General features: G+C 55.2%; 1 protein-coding gene across 7 annotated transcripts in view; it reads right to left on the bottom strand.

Moving 5' to 3' along the window:
- The window catches only part of LDLRAP1 (low density lipoprotein receptor adaptor protein 1), a 47,493-nt gene that overhangs the window by 16,492 nt on the left and 7,529 nt on the right, over window positions 1-23,472 (bottom strand). For 2 of the 7 annotated variants that reach the window (XM_060141014.1, XM_060141020.1), the window contains exons 2-9: window positions 22,240-22,382; window positions 21,594-21,706; window positions 19,166-19,280; window positions 13,511-13,583; window positions 13,039-13,125; window positions 12,385-12,515; window positions 10,674-10,708; window positions 6,854-8,889 (exon numbers count right to left, since the gene is read on the bottom strand). In XM_060141014.1, the coding sequence (XP_059996997.1) occupies window positions 8,745-8,889; window positions 10,674-10,708; window positions 12,385-12,515; window positions 13,039-13,125; window positions 13,511-13,583; window positions 19,166-19,280; window positions 21,594-21,706; window positions 22,240-22,382 (842 nt within the window). In that variant the 3' untranslated portion in view covers window positions 6,854-8,744. Of the gene's footprint in view, window positions 1-5,379; window positions 5,759-6,853; window positions 8,890-10,673; window positions 10,709-12,384; window positions 12,516-13,038; window positions 13,126-13,510; window positions 13,584-19,165; window positions 19,281-21,593; window positions 21,707-22,239; window positions 22,460-23,472 lie in introns of those variants that run through there. The other 5 variants (XM_060141017.1, XM_060141016.1, XM_060141015.1 and 2 more) reach the window with 5 other exon arrangements.

A 23,472-nucleotide genomic window follows, 5' to 3' on the forward strand; every position in this document is an offset into this window, starting at 1 on the left:
CAGCTGATCCTTACAGGCAGGCCAGAAATGAGTGTCCTCGCTGTACAGATGAGGAAAAATGGAGCTCAGGGAGGGGAGGTGACTAGTACAAGGTCACACAGTGAATGAGTCACAGAGTCAGGGTCTGAACTTCAGTCTCCCAAGTCTGGTGCTTTTCCACGGCCCTCTTTAAAATTTAAAAGGAGAAAAGAGAGTCCAGAGCTATCCTTTAGGGGTCAAGAATTTGACAGCCGTGTGGCATCAGTAATAACAACCACCACTGACCAAACTCCTACCAAAAGTCAGGCACTCGGCTTTATATTCACTGTGTCACGCTGCTACTTTTGAAGTCACACTGCCTATTTAAAGCCAGGCTCTCCCATTCCCCCTGAGTGACACTGGGCCAGTAACTTCACCTCCCTGGGCCTCAGTTTCTTCTTCAGTAAAATGGGAACACCATCCACTCTAGAGGGTCATGGTGAGGATTTAATGAGGTGATTCATGCAAAGCCCTTAGCACAGGGCCTGGCACATAGTAACTTCTCATTTAATCCTCAAAATGACATCATGAGGTAGGTCCACACTCTACAGAGACGAAACCAAGCCATCATTTGACCACGGTTATGAACTAGTTACTATGTCTAGTAAGTGACAGAAGTGGGATTTGAACCCAGGTCCCTCTGACTCCTAATTCTGTGCTCTTTCCACAGTGCTGAAGTCCTGGCTTCTCCTGAAGGCCTCCAGGCTTAGGAATCTGACTCTTACTGAGGGCTGGCAGGGCCCAAACTTCAGACAGTCTTCCTAACTGGGTGGTGAAAGCCCTGGTCCAACTCAGTCCCTGGGGAGGGAGGGGGCCTCTGGGTTTAAAACACTGCCCATGCGGGAACCAGGGGCTGGGCATCCTCCCTACTTCAGCTGTCAGATAACCCCACGGGACAGACCTTCAACCCAAGTCCCCAAGAAGCATATGCCAACCCCCCTGGGTCCCAGGGGCATCTGTTCTGATTTGCTGTAAAAATTAGAGCTGAGCTCTGTAGAACGTCAAGGAAGCAGGGGAACTAGATAGTAGTGAAGGGGCCAAAATCAAAGACATTCCCCATTGCTGCCCCCTACAGACAAGCAGGCACCCACACATGCACAAAGAAATACACAGGCCTGCTCCCCACCAGACCAGACGTCCACATGCTCACGTTCAGATACGCACGCCTGCAGCACAACACAGACCGCAGAGCTGACACATGCTCACTCCACACTCCCAGAGGAATGACACACGTGCCCGGGGACACTCGCACCACAGCCTGACGCCGGCAGGGACCTGGAGACACCAGCCCTCCACATCACACAAGGATGCACAAGCCTGGGACCCAGACTCACAGACTCGGTGACGCCTCAAACCCGGGCCTCCGTCGGAAACAGAGGAGAAAGTGCGTCCCGTTGTCAAGCTCCCACCCGCCCCTTTTCTAGCCCTGAGCCCGCTTTCTCTTGGGCCTGACCCTGGGCGACTGCCCCAGCCCCCGGGGGTCTCTGCAGCCTCTGTGATCTTGTCTTTCTCTGCACAGACCTCCCACTCCGTCTCAAGCAAGTCAGAAGCCCCCGCCCCTGCCCCAGGTCCCCGGTGCCCACCTGCTCTCTGACCTCATCTCCCAGCTCTCTCCTTCCGGCCACACTGACCTCCTCGCCCCTTCTGTTCTCTCACGTCTCACTCTCCCCCCTGCCTGGGGCGGGGCCGAGGAGGGGATACACTTGCTGTGTCTTCTGTCTCAAGTGCTCTTTCCTCCCACTTTCGTTAGGTCCTTTGCTCAAACCTCCCTGACCTCCCACTCCTGTATAAAGCAGCGCTGCCCGCCTCCCCCTCTATCCCCAGCCCTGGCTTTTTTTTTTTCTTCCTAGTACTGAGCACTACACAGATTACTTCTACATTTTTGGGGAGCGGGGAGGGTCAGTATCCCCCTCCCCCAGTGGAATGCAACTCCGTGGGATGGGATCTTCGTTGTTTTGTTTGCTGCCGTGCTCCAAGCACCCGGCACCCAGCCTGGTGTGTATGGTTGGTGCTCAGTCAATGGGTGCTGAACGAATCACTCCTGACCGCCAGCCCGGCTCAGGGACCACCCAGAGGCAGGGTCCAAGCTGATGTGCATACAGACCTGGGGTCCAGCCCTGGTCCTGTCACTTCACCTCTCAGTCTTGTCTCTCACACGGCTGTCGTGAGGATCGAAGATAACATGTGTCTGCTCTCAACACAGCATCTGACGGTCCACACGGTGGTGAGGTTTCCTCTGGCCCAGCACCCCGGTTTCCCTGTCCCCCACCTCCCACAGGAGTGTCAGGGGAGGACGGGGTTCCCCGGTGGTCTCAGCGCCTTCTTCCTCCCTTTCTACGTGCCCTCTCGGAGGCTGGACGCCTGTGAACCACTTTTCGCACCTCCCTTGGCCAGCAGGCTTCACATTGGCTTCTGCCAGTGAGATCGGATCTCACAGAACCAACCCTAGGAGGAGAGAGCCGCCGGGCCACTGGCTGCAGCTCCCTCGGCTCCAGCCTTTCCTGATTCCCTGAACCCTTGCGGGGCCTCCTTCACACCCCCAGCCCTCCCAGTGGTTTCGTGAGCTGAATATATTAAGAGATTTATTTCCTACTTGAAACAGCTAGAGTGGAAGGTATTCTTGCCTGAATCCTGACTGGATATCGAAGTTTCTGGAGTTTTTCCTGGGGCACACTTTGATGGTAGAGAAGGGCCAGAGCGTGCACTTGGGTGGCATCAGGATGGAAGCTGGTAGGACATGTCTCCTCCCCCTTTGCCATCTTTTTTATTTTTCGGGCCGTGTCGCGCAGCATGCGGGATCTTAGTTCCCCGACCAGGGATCGAACCCGTGCCGCCTGCAGTGGAAGTGTGGAGTCTTAACCACTGGACTGCCAGGGAAGTGCCCGCCTTTGCCATCTTGGGTGGGGCCACAGCCCTGCGGTGAGACTGGTCCTGCATGTCCCCCTCCCCCAGCAGCCCTCATGGCAATTGACAGCCACAGTGGGCGGAGCTCTCAGCACCTCACAAGTACCAACTCATTCATTAGCTCCTCAAAACGTCCCGTGTGGATGGTGCTGTTATCATCCTATTTTATACAGGAGTAAACTGAGACCCAGACTATTGAGTCAACTGCTCTTCAGTCACTTACATGCCTAGTAAGTGGCAAACCTGAGATTCAAACCCAGCCTGGCTCTAGGGGCCGCGCTCATAATCACAGCTCTCTGCTCTCTCTTCCAGGCGTCTGTACCAGCAGCTCGAGCAGCAGATGAGACCCTGGGGCCCTGGAGGAGGCGCCGTGAAGAGACGGGTGATGAGCTGATGCTTATTACATGCTTGAGAATTCACCAATGCCCTTTCTCCAGCCTCTTCTTATCTAATCATTTCCACTTTCCCACAAGCCCTGCAGACCTCAAGCACATCAGCCCTCCCAGCACACGTGGGGAAGGGACCTCCCTCTCTATGGGGTGGATGGGGGACAGGGCATGGGGTCCCTGGAAAAGAATAACACTCCCATCTCAGCTCTGCTTCTCAACTGCCCACACGGCCCGTCCCTCGGTGGGCCCCAGTCCCCGACTATAAGCAAAGAAGGTGGGCTGGAGGACCATTATGGCTCTTCTAGCTCTGAAAATTCTAGACTCCTGCTTTGAAGACATTTTGAAAATCAAGATCTTCGGTCAGGGCAGAGAGTGGACCACATGTTTCACTAAGCCAGGCTGGGCTGGGAGTGCTTGGCTGCTGGCTGCGTGATGGAGGCCCAGAGAGCCAAAGGCAAGTGTGCATGGGGAAGCTGACCATCGAGTGGCTTTGCCTTCAGAACCGATAACTGCAAAGTGGATCTTTGGGCTGCAGGGACTCCAGCCTTGCCTGCCAATCCGAGGCTGCCCCTGCTCTCAGCAGGTTCTTACAGGAAGCTGGGCTGGTTGTCCCCCCTTTGATGAGCTGACTCGAGTCACTGACGGCCACTCTGTGCCAGGTGCTATGCTGGGCACTGAGGTTCAGGTGAATCAGACCCAGCCCTGGCGTCTCAGAGCTCCCAACCTTTCTCCCCTCCTTCAAGGCCCAGCTGGAACACCCCTCTTCCAGGAATTCTCCCTGGCTTCCAGCTCTGACTTCTAATGTCCCCGTGGCGTGGTACAAACCTAGCCCACGCCCAGGAGCTTTCCAGAGCACCAGGACCCGCAAGCCCTGGCCTGTGAAGAGGTCAAGACAGGTCCCGGCAGCCCTACCCCGTGCTGGGGCTCAGGCGCTGTGGTCAGAATTGTCGCTTGGCATAAGGACTTAGGACACAGCCCACATCTGTCCTGGCTGGAAGCAAAGGCACCAGTTTGACCCAGCACCCATGTGTTGGGCTCAGAAGCTCCTAAGTAAGCGAGGACATTGTGTTGTCTAAACGTTCCAAGTAATCTGCAGAGGGGCAGGGTCACCTTGCGACAGTGGAGAACACAGGGGCTCTGCATCCCAGGCCTGCCTCTTCCCAGCTGTGCGAGGCTGGCAGGTCACATAAACACTGTGGGCCTCAGTGTCATCGTCTCTAAAATGGGCTAATAATACCTCCTAGCACAGTCACTGTGCAGCAGCTTAAACTAGTTAACGGGTTCAGAAGCTGCCAGTGTTCCAGAGATGTGTTCCCCTCCTTCCCGGGCACTCTGAGGCTGGCATTCACCACCCCGACACACTGAGTCTGCTCCCAGAGGACACCTTCCCCCTCGAGGGACACCAAAGCTCACTCTGGGCCTCCGTCCACCCCACACAAACATAGGCGGGGCAATGCTGGCTGGGGGTAAGACAGAGCCCTGATGTGATGATACACGCCCCGCCGAGTCCTCAACTGGTCATGTCCAGAGGAGCAGCCCCAAGGGCACCCCCTAGCAGTGGGAAAGATCTATTTCCACCAGTCTGTGAAGACGGCCCCTGCCCCAGGTACCTAGCCTGGCCTGGGCCCTACCGCTCCCATCTGTGCCATGGTAGAGGCTCCCCAGAACAGGACATGGGCAGCTCGGCTTGGCTTTGCCCTTCACTCTACAGGGTAGGTAGTGCCGTGGAGATATACAAGCTCTGGCGTCAGGCAGACTGGGGTTCAAATCCAAGGTCCATTCCTTACTGGCTGTGAGATTTTGGTCAATTCACTTATCCTCCTTGACCCTCAGTTGTCCCATCTTGAAAATGGTACTAGGACCACCCACCTCCTGGCATGGTTGTTAGACTAGTATCTCTGATGTTAGGTGTAAAGGACTGACAGGGCCTGGCATGTACGCCCTGGGGAAAAGCTCACTCCCTGATAACAAAGAGGCCACCTCTGTACTCCGTGCACAGGGAGTGGTAGAGGGAAGAAGGCCAGGTGAAGAACAGACCCCAGACAAGCACCGAGGGCCCAGAATGCGCCCAGATTCACTCTCCGGGCTTGTCAGAAAGTCCTTGGAGAGATTTAATTGGGATGGGCTCTCCCCCTGGGAGAGGAGAGCCCAACATCCACCCAGTGAAGCTGAAGGTCACATCAAATCTGAAAGGCGACTTTGTTCTCTGCAGCTTCATCCGTTATGCATGAAAGAGCAGATGGCGAGTGCTCAGGATTCATAATTTGAGACATCCGGAGACTAAAGGCGTTGGCCAAATTTAAACCGAAAGACGGACTTGTTGAGTGTCTTCTCAGATTATGGGAGAAGAAGAAAGGAGAGAATTTCTTAGTCATCTACCATCCACTCAGAAGTCACAGCCAGTCTCAGAGGTCTCCGCCCCTGGGTTCCGGATATTTTTATGATCACTATTTGAAAGGGACAAAGAGATAAATGTCCGAGAAGACCCCCACTGGAGCCTGAAGAGAGCGGCCTTTCTGCGCGGCTCTACGGGAGGCCACAGGCAGCATGACTGCAGACGTGGCTCCCGGGGGATCAGGACGTGGCAGGGTCAAGGGCCACAGAGATCGGAGTCTGGGCTGTGGTCTGTCAAGCCCTGGCAGCCGCGCCTGCAGCCTCGGTGCCTGCAGCAGGAAAGGGAGCTAGCGCCACGGGGCTCGACAGGAGCGCCACGACGAGCTAGAGTTGAGAGCCTGGCACGGCCCCGGGCACAGACGAAGAGCTCGGTTAACAGTAGCCCCCGTTACCATCAATTTTACTTTGACTTCCTTAAATGTATTTGGTCCCAATTGCCTTTTGCTCTGAGATAAGCTTTGAGCCATCTAAGTACATCACCGACAATATAATTGTCACCCGAATCTCACAAAACCCAGGGAGGCAGAAAGGGTGGTGACTGTTGTACCCTTTTCCCAGATGGGGAAACTGAGGCTCAAGGAAAGAAGTGACTGATCCAGTGTCACAGCCCCAGGTGGCAGAGCCAGAGCTAGACCTTGGGTCTCCCAAGTCACGAAAACACACTTTCCTTCATCCCCCACCCTAGTCCCCAGTCACACCCAAGCCACACGTTCTGAGTCCACATGGGCAGGGAGGGTGTCTGGACTGCTGTCCCCAGCACTGAATCCCAGGCCTGGTTTGTGTTTAGCACAAAGTCTGTCAAATGAATAAACGTCATGGACTCATTTGAGAATGTGATGGAAATGAGAGACACCATCCCCAAGAAAAATGTATGTGTGGCCACACGTATAATGTACATTTTAAGGGGTCACAGACCCTGGTTAGGAGGCCTTGACCTAGGTTTTCAGAGGCCTCTCCAGTGCTGAGCTCACTAAGCTATCCAGAGATGACCTCATTGCACAACCCATCTGCCTGGTGGAAAGGGGGCCCTCACAGACTGTTATCCCCCATGTCTGGGTCTGTGGCCACCACTGCTCCAACCACCCAGGGCAGGGGCTGCCCAAGGCCATGCTCCTACGTGGCCACCACGACACTCCACGCACGTGCTCTTTGTATTTCAAAAAGAGAACATTTATTACTTTTTTTTTTCCTCATTAGAACTTCCTTTACAGCAACACAAAGTAAAGCACAACAAAACTTATCTGAAGACACAAGGGGAGCACACTGACCACTGTTGGCCAGAGACCAGATGAAGGCCCCATGGAGACTCACACAAACACAGCACAGCCTTTCTCAGGTCTCCTGGACCCTCGTGCCAAGGGTGGCCTGTGTCAGGCCCAAGCCCTGCTGCCTCACGACAAATACAGGGGCCAATACCAAGGAGATCTGGGGTGGGCAGCGGGGGTGCAGGAGCTGGGCCAGGGAACGGAAGTGATCTTTACATTTTGATAAAGGCAATCCCACCCCACCTCTCACCCAGGCACTCCTGTCTCTGTGTTTTGATTCAGATGATTAGTTAGATACGTAGATTCTAAGAAACGGTGTGTTTCCTGGTCTGGTGGAACCTGCTCCAACCATCACCAGAGACTTTAGCTTGGTAAAGCCAGGCTGGGAGGCACCTGAGGATGAAGAAGGTGCTGGCGGCTTTGCTGGGAGCCCCATGGGGGTGAAAGGGGAGGAGGGGAGACTCTGAAGGCAGGTTGCTGCTGGTACGTCCCCGACCTGGGGTCGGAGCATCAGGAAGGAACAGCGAGATGCTTATGAAGTTTGGTTCTGTTTCACCCTCTGAATTAGCAGACTTCAAACACTTCCATTTCCACAGAAATCAACAGCGAGACAGCTAGCAGGGCACACAGGCTCATGCCAGTTACGTGAGTAAAGGCACCAGATGGTTTGTTATGAAACACATTTTGGTCAGAAAATAGCTGGGGCTTTTTGGTCCCTGGGAGGACAACAAAGCTAGAAAAAAGGAGGTGCGAGTTGTGAGAGGTGTGGGTGAGAAGGCAGCTTTGGCATCAGATCTGGGTTCTACTCCTGACTCTACCCCTTCCACGCGCGTGGTCTCAGTTTCCTCATCTAGAAACTGGCAACCAAACATTCGCAAACAAATCTAGGTGTTAGGTTTCACGCACTATCTCAGGAAGTACGGGGAGGTGGGGCTCAGACCAAAGAGCGGCGCGGGAAAACTTCATCCACGTGGAGGGGGAAGGGCGGGATGGGAGCTCTGCAGGAGGCGGTCACACAGATGACCCCACGGCCGCAGGCAGACTCTGGGAGTCCAGGGCAGCCAGTTACACCGGTTCCAAGCACCGCCGGGGACTTTGGGCCTCGTCTCTCGGAAGAAGGGCAGAAAGAAAGCTCTACGCAACACAGCACCGTCGAGGAGCTGGGGGCCACACCTGCTGTGTGTGCTTTAAAGTGCCTGCCACGTGTTGTCTTTGGTCAGGGGCTGCCCCTCTGTCTCTGAGAGCCCCCAGGGCCAGGAGCCCAAGCCCCGGCCCGCTGGGCCCCCCACGGAAGGCGGGCTGGATGTCACAGTCTCCTCCCGCGGCTGTGTCGCCCTCCTGTGCTCAAAGGATGACAGAAATGAACGATCCGACTACTTTCAGTAAGGAGCAAGGGCACCTCCAGGGAAATCTGGGCCCTTGAAGAGAAGGGACAAGAAATGCTTTGGCCACCATCCTGACACCCACAGTGGAGCAGAGCTCGCTCAAGAGAGGGCAGAAAGCTGGTTATAACACTGCGCTCGCGCCTGATGCACAACCAGCTTCTGAGTTGAACCAGGAGTCACTGAATAAATATTCAAGGCATCTTTCAGTTCTCAGAGAAAGAACTGGGTTAAAAAAGAATCTCTCCTTCCCTCTGCTTGACTGGTTGCAGCTCTCATCTGCAGACTGACAGCGCTGCCGACTGAAGGACACTGGCTGGGGGTCCTGGAGCTGGCCCCCGCCCCCGACGTGGGTGGCTTTGGTTTGTCACGTGTCCCGCCAGCCCCAGGCCTCAGAAGTTGAAGAGGTCATCCGGCTCGGCGCCACCGCTGTCAGGCTTGTCCCAGTCGACAGGCGAGAGGCACTGGGCGTAATGAATGTCCTGTGCTGTCAGTCCAGTGTCCAGGACCTGAGGGTTCGTCCGAGATTGGGCAAGCCTGGAAGGCAGAGCTGTGTGAGCCGGAGGCCCAGGCAAGGGGCTGGCGGGGCCCCGAGGAGCTGGTCCAGCCTGGCCAGCACCAGGGTCAGAAGTGAGAGGACGTGGGTGGGAAAACGGCAGGACACATGGCCAAAGAAGCAAGACCCGGATGTCAGTAGAGGTGGCGCCTCTAACCAGAGAGCCTACCCTTGAGGGTCAAGGGGCTCAGAAAACTGTGGGGCAGGCAGTGGCGTTCCCACCACGGAGAGGCTGGGGCACCCACACCGTCCACAGCTCCATCAGGAAATGCCAGGAAAGAGGAGAAAGGGCAGCGCTGCCAGCGCAGAGAGGGGCATGCGTGAGAGCGAGCCTGGGGCAACCATGGAAGACCACTGGCTTTAACTATGTTCAACACAGTGCTGTTCACAAAGTAAATTCAAAAAGGGGCACAACTGAACGTACCAAGAATAGGGAGAGTTAAATAAATTACGGCCCATGTCCTTAAAAGAACATGAGGCAGTCAGTGAATGAGGTGTTTACAAGGAGTTTTTAACAGCCTGGAGAAATGCTCCTGATACACCAGCAGTAAGTGAAAATCAGGATCCCCAAATGCAAATATGATGAGCTGATCAATGCAAAAAAATGTATATGTATAGGATTAGCGTGAATTAAGCCCCAAAGTCAGGGCTGTGGGATTATGGGATGGTGTTATTTCCTGTTTAACGCTTTGCTGATTTTCCAAGTTGTTCATTAAGGGCACAAGACAATTTAGTAATCTGGAAAAAGTGAATGAAAGATTTCCTTCAAACAAGGGGGTTGTAGTCAGCCAGAGAAGCTGGGAAGATGGTAAAAAGAATCATGAAGGGGCCACACACGCCGCTCCCCCGACCTGGGCTGCACCGAGAGGTTTCCACTGGTTCTGGCAGGAAGGGGATGGGGAAGCGGGGGAGGGCTGTAGGGGGCTGCTGAGGGTCCCAAGGGAGAAAGGAAGGCCTGGCTGACCAGGGCCCAGTGCTCGGAAGCCTGAGCTGCCCAGGCCTCTCCTCAGCCAGCCTTCTTGGTGGCGTGTCCCCAAGCTGAAGGCAGCCATGGACAGAGATGGCCCCTGGAAAAGGGGGAAATGCCACCAGCCTCTGGTTAGACCAAATATCTCCTAATGGGACTCACATCCCTCCTCTACGTAATGCTCCATGGGCTTAATTAAACACTGCCTTTGAGCTTCCCTGGTGGCGCAGTGGTTGAGAGCCTGCCTGCCGATGCAGGGGACACGGGTTCGTGCCCCGGTCTGGGAAGATCCCACATGCCGTGGAGCGGCTGGGCCCGTGAGCCATGGCCGCTGAGCCTGCGTGTCCGGAGCCTGTGCTCCGCAACGGGAGAGGCCACAACAGTGAGAGGCCCGCGTACTGCAAAAAAAAAACAAAAAAAACAAAAAAAAAACCACTGCCTTCTCCCTGCCCCTTTCCATAAATGCAAAACCTCTGGAAGGAACAAAGCCTGCAGAAAAGCCCATTTTTGAAGGCTACACCAGGTGTAGGAAGAGGAAGCCAACCTGAGCTGTAGTGTGTTCAGTTCAGCTCAACCTGTGGTAGAGCGGTCAACAGGAATAGCTTTTGATTCAACAGCAAGAACTTTCTGGCAGACCTAGCCAGATAGTGAGCTCCCCACCCCTGGAGGTATCTGAGTTGAGATTTTTGCTCTGGGGAAGGTCAGAGTTCACATTCTCAGACATGGCAAAGGGCCCTGGAGACCAACCCCCAAGGGCCAGGCCTCCTCCCCCAGCACCAGGAGCCCACCTAACGTTACCTTGAAAATGCTTCATCCAGGCCATCATCCAGCTCCTTGGGGAAAACAAAGCAGGAGATAAGAACCCTCAGAGGGGGAGCCCGTGCTCGCAGCCGGGGCTTGTCCCAGCCCTGGGTAAGCTATAGGGACGTGGCACACAAGCGTAGGAGTCTGGTGGGCGCCTAGAGGAACAGGCACAGGCAGGCCTCCCACCTGGCTACTGCCACCAGCATCTCAGCACAGGGACCCAAACCTGGGATGTGGGACAGGAGAAAGGGCACCTAGGTGCCTAAAGACCTGGGGGTTCAATTCCCAGCTCTGCCACGACTCAGCAACACCTTAGGCAAGTCACTGCTCCTCTTTGAGACTCAGCTTTTCCTTCCACAAAATGAGGGGGTTGGACCGGACGACCTCTACAGCTTTCAAATTCCAAGAGGGAGGATGGGAAGAAGGTTTTCTAGCTTTCATCCACTTTCAGAAGCTGAGCCCAAATTCCAAGCTCACAAGGGATAGCTGATGGCAGGAATGCCACAGCCTAGGTGGGAAAACAATGGGCAAGGCTCCCTCCACAGCCTCCGGGAGGACGGGCAGGTGGCAAGGCTGGTTCCCAGACTGCAGACGACAGGCTCGCAGTGCCTGCTTGGGGGACACTGGGTGGCCCCCAACAGGCAATGGGATTTGATAGGTTTTCAAGTCCATCAATGTTCCAGATTTTTAAAATTAAAGAGACGTGCATAGCACAGGGAGATCAGCTTGATGCTTTGTGACAACCTAGAGCGGTGGGATAGGGAGGGTGGGAGGGAGATGCAAGAAGGAGGGGATATGGGGATATATGTATACATGTGGCTGATTCACTTTGTTGTACAGCAGAAACTAAAACAACAGTGTAAAGCAATTATACTCTAATACAGATTAAAAAAAAAGATTTTGCAAAAACGTAAAAAAAAAAAAAAGAGACATGACAAGTAAAGTAACATGTCATTCTGCAATAGATCCTGGACTAGAAAAAGGACATTGGAGGGACAAGTGGAGAAATGTGAATCAGGTCTGTAGATTATATAAGCGTTGCATAAATGTTAACAATTTTGATCTTTGTAACGTGGTTATGTAAGATGTTAACAATTGAGGAATCTGTATGAAGAGGAACAGGAATTCTTTGTACCATTTCTGTAATTTTTTATCAGTCTGAAATTATTTCCAAATGAAAAAAATTTCTAATTTTTTAAATTAAAAAATTATGTTCCTCTGGGAGATTCTGCAGGCAGAGGTCATCATCATCACTAAAGAAGTGAAAAAGCTGAGACAGAGAGAGGTCAGAGTGCTTGCCCCGGGTCACAGAGTGAGTCAAGGGCCAGGCTGCCTGCCTGAGTCTCAGGCTCCTCGTTCAGGGGGCCGAGAGGCTTCAGGAGCGAAGTGCCCATGCCGAGAACAAGGGGGCCTTTGGTTGGTCCTGCAGTGGGCAGAGCCATGGATGCTCAGGCCAAGAGGCCAGGCATTGTGAGGAGACAGCTGTGCCGGGAGCCAAGGCTGCTGGGGACGCAGCCCTAGGTTCAAAGGGGACATTGTTCATCCCCTACCCTGGGTCTGGCTGCTGGGCTGGGTCAGGCCCTCCTGGAGGCCTGCAAGTCACGGGCTGCAGGGTCTGCACCTTGGAGCTGCCTTAGGCCTCATCCAGGGATCAGGCCAAGGCTCACTGGATCCTGGGGGGTCCCCAGGCCACACGACCACTCACCCAGACAACGCTGCTGCTGTTTAAGGCTTGAGGTCGCGGTGCCTCGTCCATGTTAGCGGTGTTAGCACTGACCGTGGACAGTGGGGCCTTGGCTGTCTCTTCCAGGTCCAGCAGGTTCCCAGTGGCGACCACTATGAGGGGTCAGGTGCGTCAGGAGGAGAGGAGGTTCCTGTCTCCCAGCCCCATCCTGGAGCCTCCTGGGCTACCCTGGTCCCGACTCCCTCCTTGGGCATGGCCTTTCCAGCCCTTTCCACCCAGACCACCCAGAGCCCCACCTTGCACCTCCCGAAGCAGCTGGACAGCTGCCCACAGGGTGGGAAGCTCTCTCCCACTCATGGTTTAGGCTGAAACCCATATTCACAACAGGTATTAAGTTTTTTAAGAGATCACACAACAAGATGTAAAGTGTATAGGGAGAGATGTATACACAGATTTATATACCTGTACAGGGACATATCTGGAGGAACATGCACCAAAACAAGTAATTTTCCCCCTTTACCTGCATTTGCTAATTTCTCTATAATAAACAAGCATTATTTATTTAACACCAAAACAAAGATAAAAACCCAGGAGTTTACCCCAGCCCAGGAGGGAGGGGGGCCCTCTGGATGAAGGGTCCCATGCCATGCAGCCCCTCCCCCGCCCAAGACTCACGGCTCTTCAGCGAAGGGGTGCTGTCTCGGCGGCCCCCCGCCAGGATGTCCCCTCCGTCTTGGCTGGTTTTCTCCCTCTTCTCCTTCTCTGTGGGACCAAGGCACAGCGCGTTGGAGCCCCCGACCCCAGCACTCCATCCCTAGCCATCACTGGGCAAGGGGTAGGCTGTGGCCAATCTCAGGGGGCAGGTGTTAGGTCTCCAGAATGGAGAAAAGGAACTCTGCATATTTCACTTAATCCTCACAAGGACCCTGGGGGAGGGAGACAACTGCTCCCAATTCTTCAGATGGGGAAACTGAGGCTCGGAGGTGAAGGGGCCTGTGCAAAGCCACAAACCAGACAGGCGATGAAGCGGACGACCAGTCCAGGCCTGACTCCAGAGCCTTTACCATCCTCCCCGCCCCGACTGCTCTGCTGGTCGCCTTCAACGCCCCTGCACACCCCACCCACCATGTCCGCAAACAAGACTCACCTTCCTTGGATACCTGCCAAAACTCAAAAGCAACTTTGAAGGCCTGGGCTACTGTGAGGGTGACAGCCTGGGCCTGAAAAACAGGAAGTGGGGTCGGGGGAGGGGTACAGTGTTAGGCAGGTAAACGCAAGTCTCAACTGGAGGCCCAGGGACTCCAGGCCAGGCCCACCCTGGCTGTCCCAGGCTCTGGAATGCCTGATTGGTGGAGGCAGAGTCCTGGCCCCTCCCATACCACCAAAGCTGAGGTAATGAGGTCACACCTTCCCCAGGCAGCTGGGCCCCCTCTTCACTACGTGGAGCCCAGCCAAGATTCCCACGGGTACTCCAGTCCCCACCTTGGCAATGGCTATTCACCTCTACTTTTTTCCTTTGCCTTTGAGTTCCCCTAAATGCAAGTAACTGTGAGGCTTATTTCCTCCGAGAAGTCCTCTCTAATTACCTGAGGACTGCACACAGTAACTTAGTCCTTAAAATGAGAGAACAGAAAAGCCAGAGTTGGAAAGGGCCCCGCCACTGCCTGAATGAGCCACAGCTGCAGAGGCAAAGGTTAGACTCTGGTTACTACTATGCTGGGCCAGAGGGGCTTATAACTGAATGCCAGAAAGGCAGTAGGAGGCTTCTACATTTCCTGGCAGGCGCAATATGTCAATGAGGGCCCAGGGCAGAAGACTAAAACCATCCAGTGCCATAACCCACCTGTAAAGAAGGGCCACACCTTGTCCCTCAACCCCTGGGGGACTCCCATCTACTCCTTCAAACCCAACTCAAATGTCACCACCTCTCTCACGTCACGTCATGTCACGTCACAGGCACTGGGCTTCCACAGCCCTGCCTACCTCTCTCTGGTGTCACGCATATGAAAGCGTCACCAGCTCACATGCCTGTGTCACCCCACCTGGGTGCTCCCTGAAGGCAAGCATCGACTCTGAACACCCCTGATTCCCAGAGCCCTCCAGGGGTGTCTAGGATGGTGGCTGAATTGCATTTGCCCAGGGTCAGGTCTCCTGAGGCCTTACACTCCAGCCAGGACCTACCCTTAGCCCACCTTCAACTCAGCCCTTTCCTCTCTGATTCCAGTTCAGAGTTAATCAGCTCAGCTTCTGGGAGTGGAAGTCCCAGAGCTCGCAACTGTAGCCAGAAGCGACATGTAGCGTCCTCTGCAAGCTCGGCCTGGGGAAGAAAGCCGCCAGACTCTTTCAAGAGTACGACACGTTCAGGCCTAACCCGCCTCGGCCCCACTCCCTTCGCCTCCGCCAGACAACTCAATTTAATTGAGGAATGAATCTGTGGCTACTGCCTTTAAAACTTTTTTAAAATTTAAAATCCCTAAACAAGCTGACTGATCCATGCCAATTAAATTTCACGAAGTATAAAATCTCATTTGAATGTCTCTGTCATTTACATTTTTGATGGAAGTACGGGCGCTTTATGGCAAAACTTAAATATGGTAATTAAGTATGAAACTCTTCACAGCTGTTTACAATTTAAGCTGTCACGTCTGGATCAAGTTTAATAGACCCAGTTACCATTGAGAATTGCCCATGAAATAAATATATGGGCTAATTACCAGCCAGAGTCAGATCACTATACACCCAAGCAAGGGCTGGTCACCCAGTGTGGCAGGGAGATGGGAACGCCATTATTTTTGCCTCCAGGAAAGCTGAGGGCACAAGCCTGACACTGTTTTTGCATAAATCTGCTTTTTCATTTGCATACATCCCCACCCTTTCACCCCGAAGTCCTGAGCTGCAAGTTAAACCCAATATAACTCAAGATGCAGATGCATGCAGGTGGCTGAAAGCCCAGGCTGGGCAGAGACTGGGAGGGGGTGGGCCCCGTTTTCCTGGGCGACTGCAGGAATCTAGGCACTAGCGATGGAAGGATTGCTCAGGCCTGCCCACCGAAAAGCCCTCCTTGACTCCGCAGGCCAGGAGCCTGCCCCTCCTGAGTGCCTCTGGCCTCTGGGTCTGTCTTATTACCCTGACCAGGTACTGCCTTGCCCAGTTTTTGACGTCCCTGTCTTGTTCTGGGTAACCAGGCTGTTAGCTTCTCACGGGGACCAGGTCTAGCTTAGGGCTGCAGAGCTGGGCCAGGACCCCGGAATCCAGGACCCCAACCAGGTTCTCAAACCAAGTCGGGCCAGGTGCCCTGTACAGCCCTGCTGCCCAGAAGCATAAATCACTGCACAAAAGGATGACCTGAGGAATGCCAGTGGCCTGGGAGGGAGAATAGCCCTGCCGCGCCCGACTCCAGGTGGAATTAGGGAGCCCACCTGTACCGCAACCCTGGGCTCCCCACCGATGCCAGCAACGGCACCTTCACTTCAGAGCCCAGAGGCTGAAGTGCTGGTTGAGGGCTCCCAGGTGGGCAGATGGAAACACTTCTTTGTACAGAACCTTATCCTGGCCATGCCCAATAGAAGCCACAGGGAAAGAGAGGCCAGGCGGTTGGGCTGCCTGAGCTGAGCTGAACTGGTGGGTGATCCAGAAAGGGACCCATTTGCCCCTCGATCTGGGTGGGTCCTAGGCTTCTTGCTCATTCAGGCAGCCCAGCAAGGAAGGGTGGGGATGTGGAGGCTCTGGGCCCTTGGCCAGAACGACTGAGGGCTACGTCAGCGTGCAAATTCAAGGCTCCCCTGAGGCTGACTCTACCTAGCCATCCACCCAGGCTCTGGTGACATCTGAATCCCCAACCCCCAATCATACCACTTCACTTTGCACCTCTGTGTCTTTGCACGTGCTGATTCCTGTGCTGGAGTGCACCCACCCTCTCACCACCCTGCCCCATTTTGCTTGGCCTGGCAAACTCCTATTTACTACTCATCCTTCAAAGCCCACCTCAAAATGTCTCCTCTGAGAACTCTTCATGTGCCACCTCCAGAGTGACTTAATAACCTCCGCCTGAGAACCAAGCTCCCTGTATGCCCGTTACTGAATCCCGGCTCTTCTCTCCCGTTGCCTGGTTCGCATCTTCACGGCCACCCTGGGTCCCCAGTGCCCGACACAGAGCTCAGCCTGGGACAGGCAGCAGCAAGCACGTGGAGGGACCTGCCAGCAGGCGGGATGTGGAGATGTGGACTGAGGCACCAATTTCACCTCCTGCCTCCTCCTCAGAGACGTCCACTCCGCCCTGAGAGTCTCAAGGTCTCCAACATGGCCAGACCACAAGGCCGTAACACACTGGCAGCTTGGGCACAGCTGAGGCCTTGGGAGCCACAAGGACACCACACACATCAGGTGGTCTACTGACACCGCCCTGGGCTGGGCTGTCTCTCCAAGGGACCTCCCCAGGGTTCCCTGAAACGGGGAGGCCAGGTGGGAGAGGCTGGAGATGGACAAGCCAATATCCAGTCGCTCCTGATGCAGATGAGAACAGGCCAAAAGCGAAGAGTCTGGGCCCTGGGTGTCCAGCAGGAGCCCGTCCCTCTGCCCCGTGGCTCTGCTGTCAGCACCAAGCAGGCTGGCTGTTTTCCCCAGTACCTGACCTCTTGGCCTGGGGTAGATGGGTTTTGTTCAAGCCTGTCTAAAGTCCTCTGGCCCAAGGCCAGGCTCCCTTAACCGCTGGGCCAGCATCCACTTTCTTTTACCCCCAACCTCCCCACCCCAGAGGAAGCCTCTACATGTTGGGAGCCCCTGCACTGCAGCAATGGCTGAGGGCCAGCTGCCCCTGCCCGGTGCCTGCTCTGGTCAGTGGGGAGGAAGAGACAAACAATGGGGACATAATGAGCTTGTTCTGTGGGAACAAGGCTGTCACGGGAGAAGCCACCGCAGCTCAGGGACCTAGGGCATCATGAGGCCCCGGGTGAGTGGCTGGCGACATCGAGTCTGCAGGAAAGAAACAAGGTGCACAAAAGAAACTGAGACCTTTCAGAACAATCCTGGAGGTCACTGAGGTGACCTCCTCATTCTGCTGATGGCATGCAGCCCAAAGAAGGTCAGGGTCTTATCCACGGTCACAGAGGATCAGGCCCCTGGTCTGTCTCCTCCTACAGTGCTCCTCCCACAAGACCTGTGGTAGGCTGAATCGTACTCCCTCCACCCCACCCCACCCCATCCCCGGTAAGATGTCCACATTCTGATCCCTAGAACCTGTGAATGTTACTATACATGTCAAAAGGAACTTTGCAGATGTGATTAAGTTAAGGACTTTGAGATGGGGGATTATCCTGGATTACCCAGCGGGCCCAATCGCAAAGGACCTTATGAGAGGGAGGCAGGAGGGTGAGAGTCAGAAATAGCAATGTGATGACAGAGCAGAGAGGGAGACTGGAAGATGCTCCACTGGCTCTGAAGTTGGAGAAGAGGGCCCTGAAGGGTAGCAGAAAGCCTGGGCGGGGCGGGGGTCACTTTCAGACTGTGATGTCCTGGATATGTCCTTGATGACATGGGGAGGGGAACGGATCCTGTCTCCTTGGCTACAAGGACCACAGGGCACAGGAACTGGGGCTCTGGGCTTCGCACACAGAGGTTAACAGAGGCCAATACTAAATCAATAAATGTCGGGAACCTCCTTACAGGGCGGATGCTCAGATCTCGGGGGCCTCAGAAACAAAAACTTCAATGCCAAAGGCTGACTCCCTCCAGCTGCTTGCCACGAAGTTCAAGACAAAAGCCCAGAGACCACTGAGGTCCAGCTCGTCCCACCTAGATGTGTCAGGGCATCCTGGAAATGGGGTGAGGGACTCCTGGCTCCTCACAGCCACGCAGGGAGAGAAGAAACGTGGGTTTAGACCCTCTGCTAGCTAACGGCACCCTCTGCTAGATGACAGCTAGCTACATCATCTTCAGCAAGAGAGCTGACCTCTGTGAGGCTGTTTCCTCATAAAAAATAAAAATAAGGGCTTCCCTGGTGGCGCAGTGGTTGAGAGTCCGCCTGCCAATGCAGGGCACACGGGTTCGTGCCCCGGTCTGGGAAGATCCCACATGCCGCGGAGCGGCTGGGCCCGTGAGCCATGGCCGCTGAGCCTGTGCATCCGGAGCCTGTGCTCTGCAGTGGGAGAGGCCACAACAGTGAGAGGCCCGCGTACCGCAAAAAAATAAAAATAAAAAAAATTTTAACAAAAAATAAAAAACAAATAAAAATAAAAACAATGAACGCAGTTACAGCGCCCACCTTGCAGAGTTGTTCCGAGGAGAAATGAGACGGTACCTTAAAGATTACCACTGAAACAGGCACAGAGTAGGTACCAAAATATGGCCATTTCCCTCCCTTCTCCGGCCACAGCGAGCCGGGTCCTCTGAGGGCCCTCGCCTTTGCCTTTCACACTGGGCACCTCTGATCACCAGTCTCTAGAGACTAATCCCTATAAGGCCCTGCACCTTATAGTGACAGGAGACCCCCCCCACCCCCGCCCCAGATCTCAAATCCATCAAATCACATTATAGAGAGGAAGCGGCTCAGGGCACTCACTGGGAACGAGGGCTTGTCGCTGCCCACAGGCCAGCCGAGGGCAGCCCATCCTGACAGGTGGCCCACCCGACTGTAGCCCTACACGGTGCCCTCAGCTTTCAGCACCCACTTGAGGTTCCCAGGGACTTCAGACTTTCTTTAACTGATGTCACCTTTGGGTCCTGCCTTCCCCCCAGTCAGGGACCCCAAGGCAGGGCTGCCAAGGCGAGGCTAGAGCCTGCTGAAGCCCAGCCTCTCCCCACTGACCATCTTCCGCTTGGTGCAGAGGAAAGCGTGGCACTCAAGATTCTCGTTGTGCTGGCTCTGTGCGATGTACGCAAACACTTTGTCATGCATCTTGTCTGCTGTGCAGTAGGAGATTCTGAAAGGCAAGTGGCAAGTGTCACCAGACTCCGGCACAGGGGCCTGACTGCATCCCGAAAGCCCCTTAGAGCATCTCCCCTGAGTTCCAGAAAGCCTGCCATCCCACTCCACCAGGGTGGGACTCTGGGCCTAGCATCCTGGGCCATCCATGGGGTGCGGGAGAGTGGGGAAACCCAGGCTAGGCAAGAAGGAGTGGTGGTAAAGACTGGAGGAAGGGCTTCCCTGGTGGCACAGTGGTTAAGAATATGCCTGCCAATGCAGGGGACACAGGTTCAAGCCCTGGTCCGGGAAGATCCCACATGCCGCGGAGCAACTAAGCCCGTGCGCCACAACAACTGAGCCCGCGCCCTACAGCCCACGAGCCACAACTACTGAGCCCGTGTGCCTAGAGCCCGTGCTCTGCAACAAGAGAAGCCACCGCAATGGGAAGCCCGCACACCACAATGAAGAGTAGCTTCTGCTCACTGCAACTAGAGAAAGCCCACATGCAGCAATGAAGACCCAACACAGCCAAAAATAAATAAATTAAAAAAAAAAAAAAGACTGGAGGAAGGGCACATCCCCCCTCTACTGAGCCACATCCCTAAATAGTAGTAGGTGAGCCCTTACTGTACACCAGGCAATGTTCTAGATATCACCTCACTTCCCTCTGAGATGCGTTCTAGTACTATCCCCACTTATCAGGTGAGAATACTAAGGCTAAGAGTCTCAGACCACAAGGCTAGTTTCCGGAGGCCATAACCACTGCCATGCTGCCTCTTAAGAGTTTGTGCTAACCAGCTGGAAAGGGGGGCAGGACACTACCCTGCCCACAATGCCCTTCACCTGAGTGTCCCCCACCTGCCCTCCCTTTGATCACACCCCTGCGCACAGGTCAGATGAGTTACAGGCCCATCTCTCCCAGGGTGACTGAGACTAATGACAGCTTCTCTTGGAGCTGTGGCCAGGGGAAAAGGAGCTGGGAGTAGGGCGGGGGCGTAGGAGGGAGACACAGCAGCTCCCTCCTCTTGAAACACCTTCTCCCCCCTTGTCTGATCCCTCCCCGCTGTCTCCAGTCATCCTGGGAATCCCAATCAGAAGAGGAGCTGGCAGCCCAGGGGTGGGACAGCTCAGCAGACGCCCTCACCTCATGCGGCCCCAGTTTCAATCACAGGCGTTGACAAAGGGATCATCACCACTTAAAACCCCCAGATGGGCAGAAGGAGGGGGTGCCAGGTTCCCAACTGCCTCTTCTCCAACCCAGGGGATCCAGCCTCCTGTCCTCAATGCCCTGGGTCTTCGGTGTCACTCAACTAGATCCTATTTTTCAAGCCCCAGCAAGGCGCCTCCTCCCGTGAGAGGCCCTCCCAAGCTTCCCCAGGCAGGCCTCTCCTTCTCTGCCCTCTTGGGAAACACTTATACTCTATCTCCCATGTCCTCTGCTCCATCCCCTCCTAGACTGGAAGCTCCTTGAAGGCAGGGGCTGGGTCTGATTGCTCACCCGGCACAGACCTCAGCAGAGCAGGTACTTGGACACCAGCTAGAAACTCTAAAACCACGCCCTCAACACACATCCACCCTCCCACCACCACCCCCCAACCCCAGTACTGGCTTTGCTCCAGCCAGCTGAGCCACCTGCTCGGAGACAAGGCAAGAGAGTGCAGGGACGAGAGGCCTGAGAGAACTCTGGCCTCGGTGTCCTGGGTGTAGCTCGGCCACTATCTCACCACGTGGCCTTCGGCAATTCCCTCTCTGGGTCTCAGCTACCCCACCTGGAAAATGGACCTGAGCTGCCTGTCTCTTCCAGCTCTGAAATTTTACAACTGACCAGCTAAGAGAGAGGCGGGGACAGCCTGAGGCTCCAAGGGCTGGGCCTGTTGCCCTGTGAACAGCGCCCACCCTCTACAGAGATCATCTACACTCTGGCCTCAGACTCTGCCTGAGACCTCCCTGGACACCTGGCCAGATGTCCAGAGCTGAGCCGCTGCATTCCCAGCGAAAAAGGCAGTGACTGTGCAGCTCTCTGCTCCAAGCCTGACTCAGCAGCACACTTGGGGGTGGGGTGGGGGGCAGGGGTGTCCCAGGCCGGCTGCAACTAGTGATAATGGCAGCAGCAACTGCCATTAGCCACACGCTCACTGTGAGCCAGGCGCGGGGCATCCAGGGCTTCACAACCGCACACCGGGTGGGACCTGCTTCCAACCCCGCACACAGATGAGGGAACTAAGGCCCCAAGGTCACCCAGATAGGAAGTGGTAGGGTCTGGATTCAGACAAAGCACTCCATCCACTGCCCCGAGCAGCAGACTGAATGTGGGCAATGCTGAGCGTACCTGTAAATGGACACGTTCTCAATGAGCTGGTTGGTGATGTTGTCAGTCAGGATGATCCCCCGTGGCGACACCTTGAGAGTCACCTTCTGCAGCTTCTTCCCACTGGCCTTGGCCTTGGGGCAGACGTGGGTCAGAGGAGCCTACCTACCCACTTGGGACCCACCCTCGTGGGCTACACCCAGCTGCTCTAAGCCCCAGACGCGAGGCCCACGGGAGGCCTGCCAGGGCCTGAGCAGAGGGGGCCGAGACCACCAAGAGAGGCGAACTCGTAGGGCACGTGCTCACTCAGAGCTGGGGAGGAAATCCAGTCCCTCAGGCCACAGGGCAAGTGGCTGGGTGCCAGCAGCCCTCCCACTATCCCTCCCTGGCACGAAGTTACCAACCCTCGGCCGGTGGCCTGAGCTGAGGGAGGGGAGGCTTAGAGAGGCCACGGCCACAGCAGCTGGAGAGGAGGACACTGGCCGGACCCTGCCAGCCCAACGGCTGCCCTCTCGACTCTCTAAGCTGGACGCGGGGGGACGCAGGGGCAGGGCAGCTGTAACACGTTCAGTCAGGGTGATATGCAGGGGATGGGTGCTGACCCCCCAAGCCCCAGAAGGAGCTACCCCTTCCTCGTGCTCCCACGCCCCACCCTGACTGGGCTCACCGTGGCCACGATCCTCTTGACGGCGGCGGCCGACAGCTCCTCACCCTTGGGCTGCTCCACCAGCGTCATGCCCAGGTACTTGAGGCTGAAGAGCATGCCCTCGAGCAGCGTCTCCCGAGTGTCTGTCCAGTTCTCGGGCAGCTCTGGGCACAGGAGGACAGGCGCTCAGACCCCGCTGGGCAGGGCCCACCACAGCGGCAGCGTCTGCAGCCCCCGTCTCCTAGGAAGACCCAGCAGGGACATTGGGGTCCCCCCATCTATCATTACTTTTATCTTTAATAAAGGAATAACATTTTCTAGTACGTACCAGGCACCATGGTAGGAAGTGTTACATAAAATCTTCTCATTGACCCTCATGAGGACCTATGAGGCAGACACTTTTATCATACCCATTTACAGACAAAGACACTGAGGCCCAGGGAGGCGAAATCACATGACCAAATCCACAGAGCCAGCAAGTGCAACAGCCAAGAATCAAACTCTTATTTTCAAATCCGAAGCCCAAACTCTTAACTTCAATGTTAACACTTGCTGAGGGCAAACCATGCCATTTTCTTATTGAATCTTCAACGCAATCCGGTGAGATGGGTGTTATTCCCACTTTACGGATTAGGAAACTGAGGTTCAGAGAGGTGAAGTCATCAGACAAAGGCCACATACAATGAGGAAAGGGTTGGAGTCAGAATTCAAAACTGGGTGGTTCCCATGGCCCCAGCCTGGCCTGCTTTCCTCCATCTGCACAGCCACAGAGACCAAAAGGTAGGGAGGAGGGAGACCAGGAAAGAGACAGCAGCCCAAGGAGGGTGGGCGTGGGGTAAGGCTTAGTGGGGAAAGGGGGAGGTGACTGCTCAAAAACCATCATAGGAAGGCCACTGAATCCGGAAGACCTGGGTTCGAATCCCAGCTCTGCTTCCCCCCACCTGCATGGTCTTGGGGAAGGCCCCTCTCCTCTTTGAGACTAATAATGCCTGGGCTACAGCAACAGCACACAGCAGGACACATGGGAAAGGTCCTCTGAAAGCTCTGATCACGACTGAGGTCAGGAAGGTTGGGAAATGAGGGGATGAGCCTGGCTCACTGGGTGGTGAAACAGACCAGGAGGGAGAGTTGGAAAGAGGCCTCCATTTCACCCCACCCACATGAGAGAGGGCCCTGAGCAGGCAGAGGGACAGGAGGGGAAGTGTGGTCTTCACTGTGGGAGGGGTCATACAAGAATTCACAGGAGTACCTCGT

Source organism: Lagenorhynchus albirostris, chromosome 2, assembly GCF_949774975.1.
Source record: "Lagenorhynchus albirostris chromosome 2, mLagAlb1.1, whole genome shotgun sequence".
NCBI lineage: Eukaryota > Metazoa > Chordata > Mammalia > Artiodactyla > Delphinidae > Lagenorhynchus > Lagenorhynchus albirostris.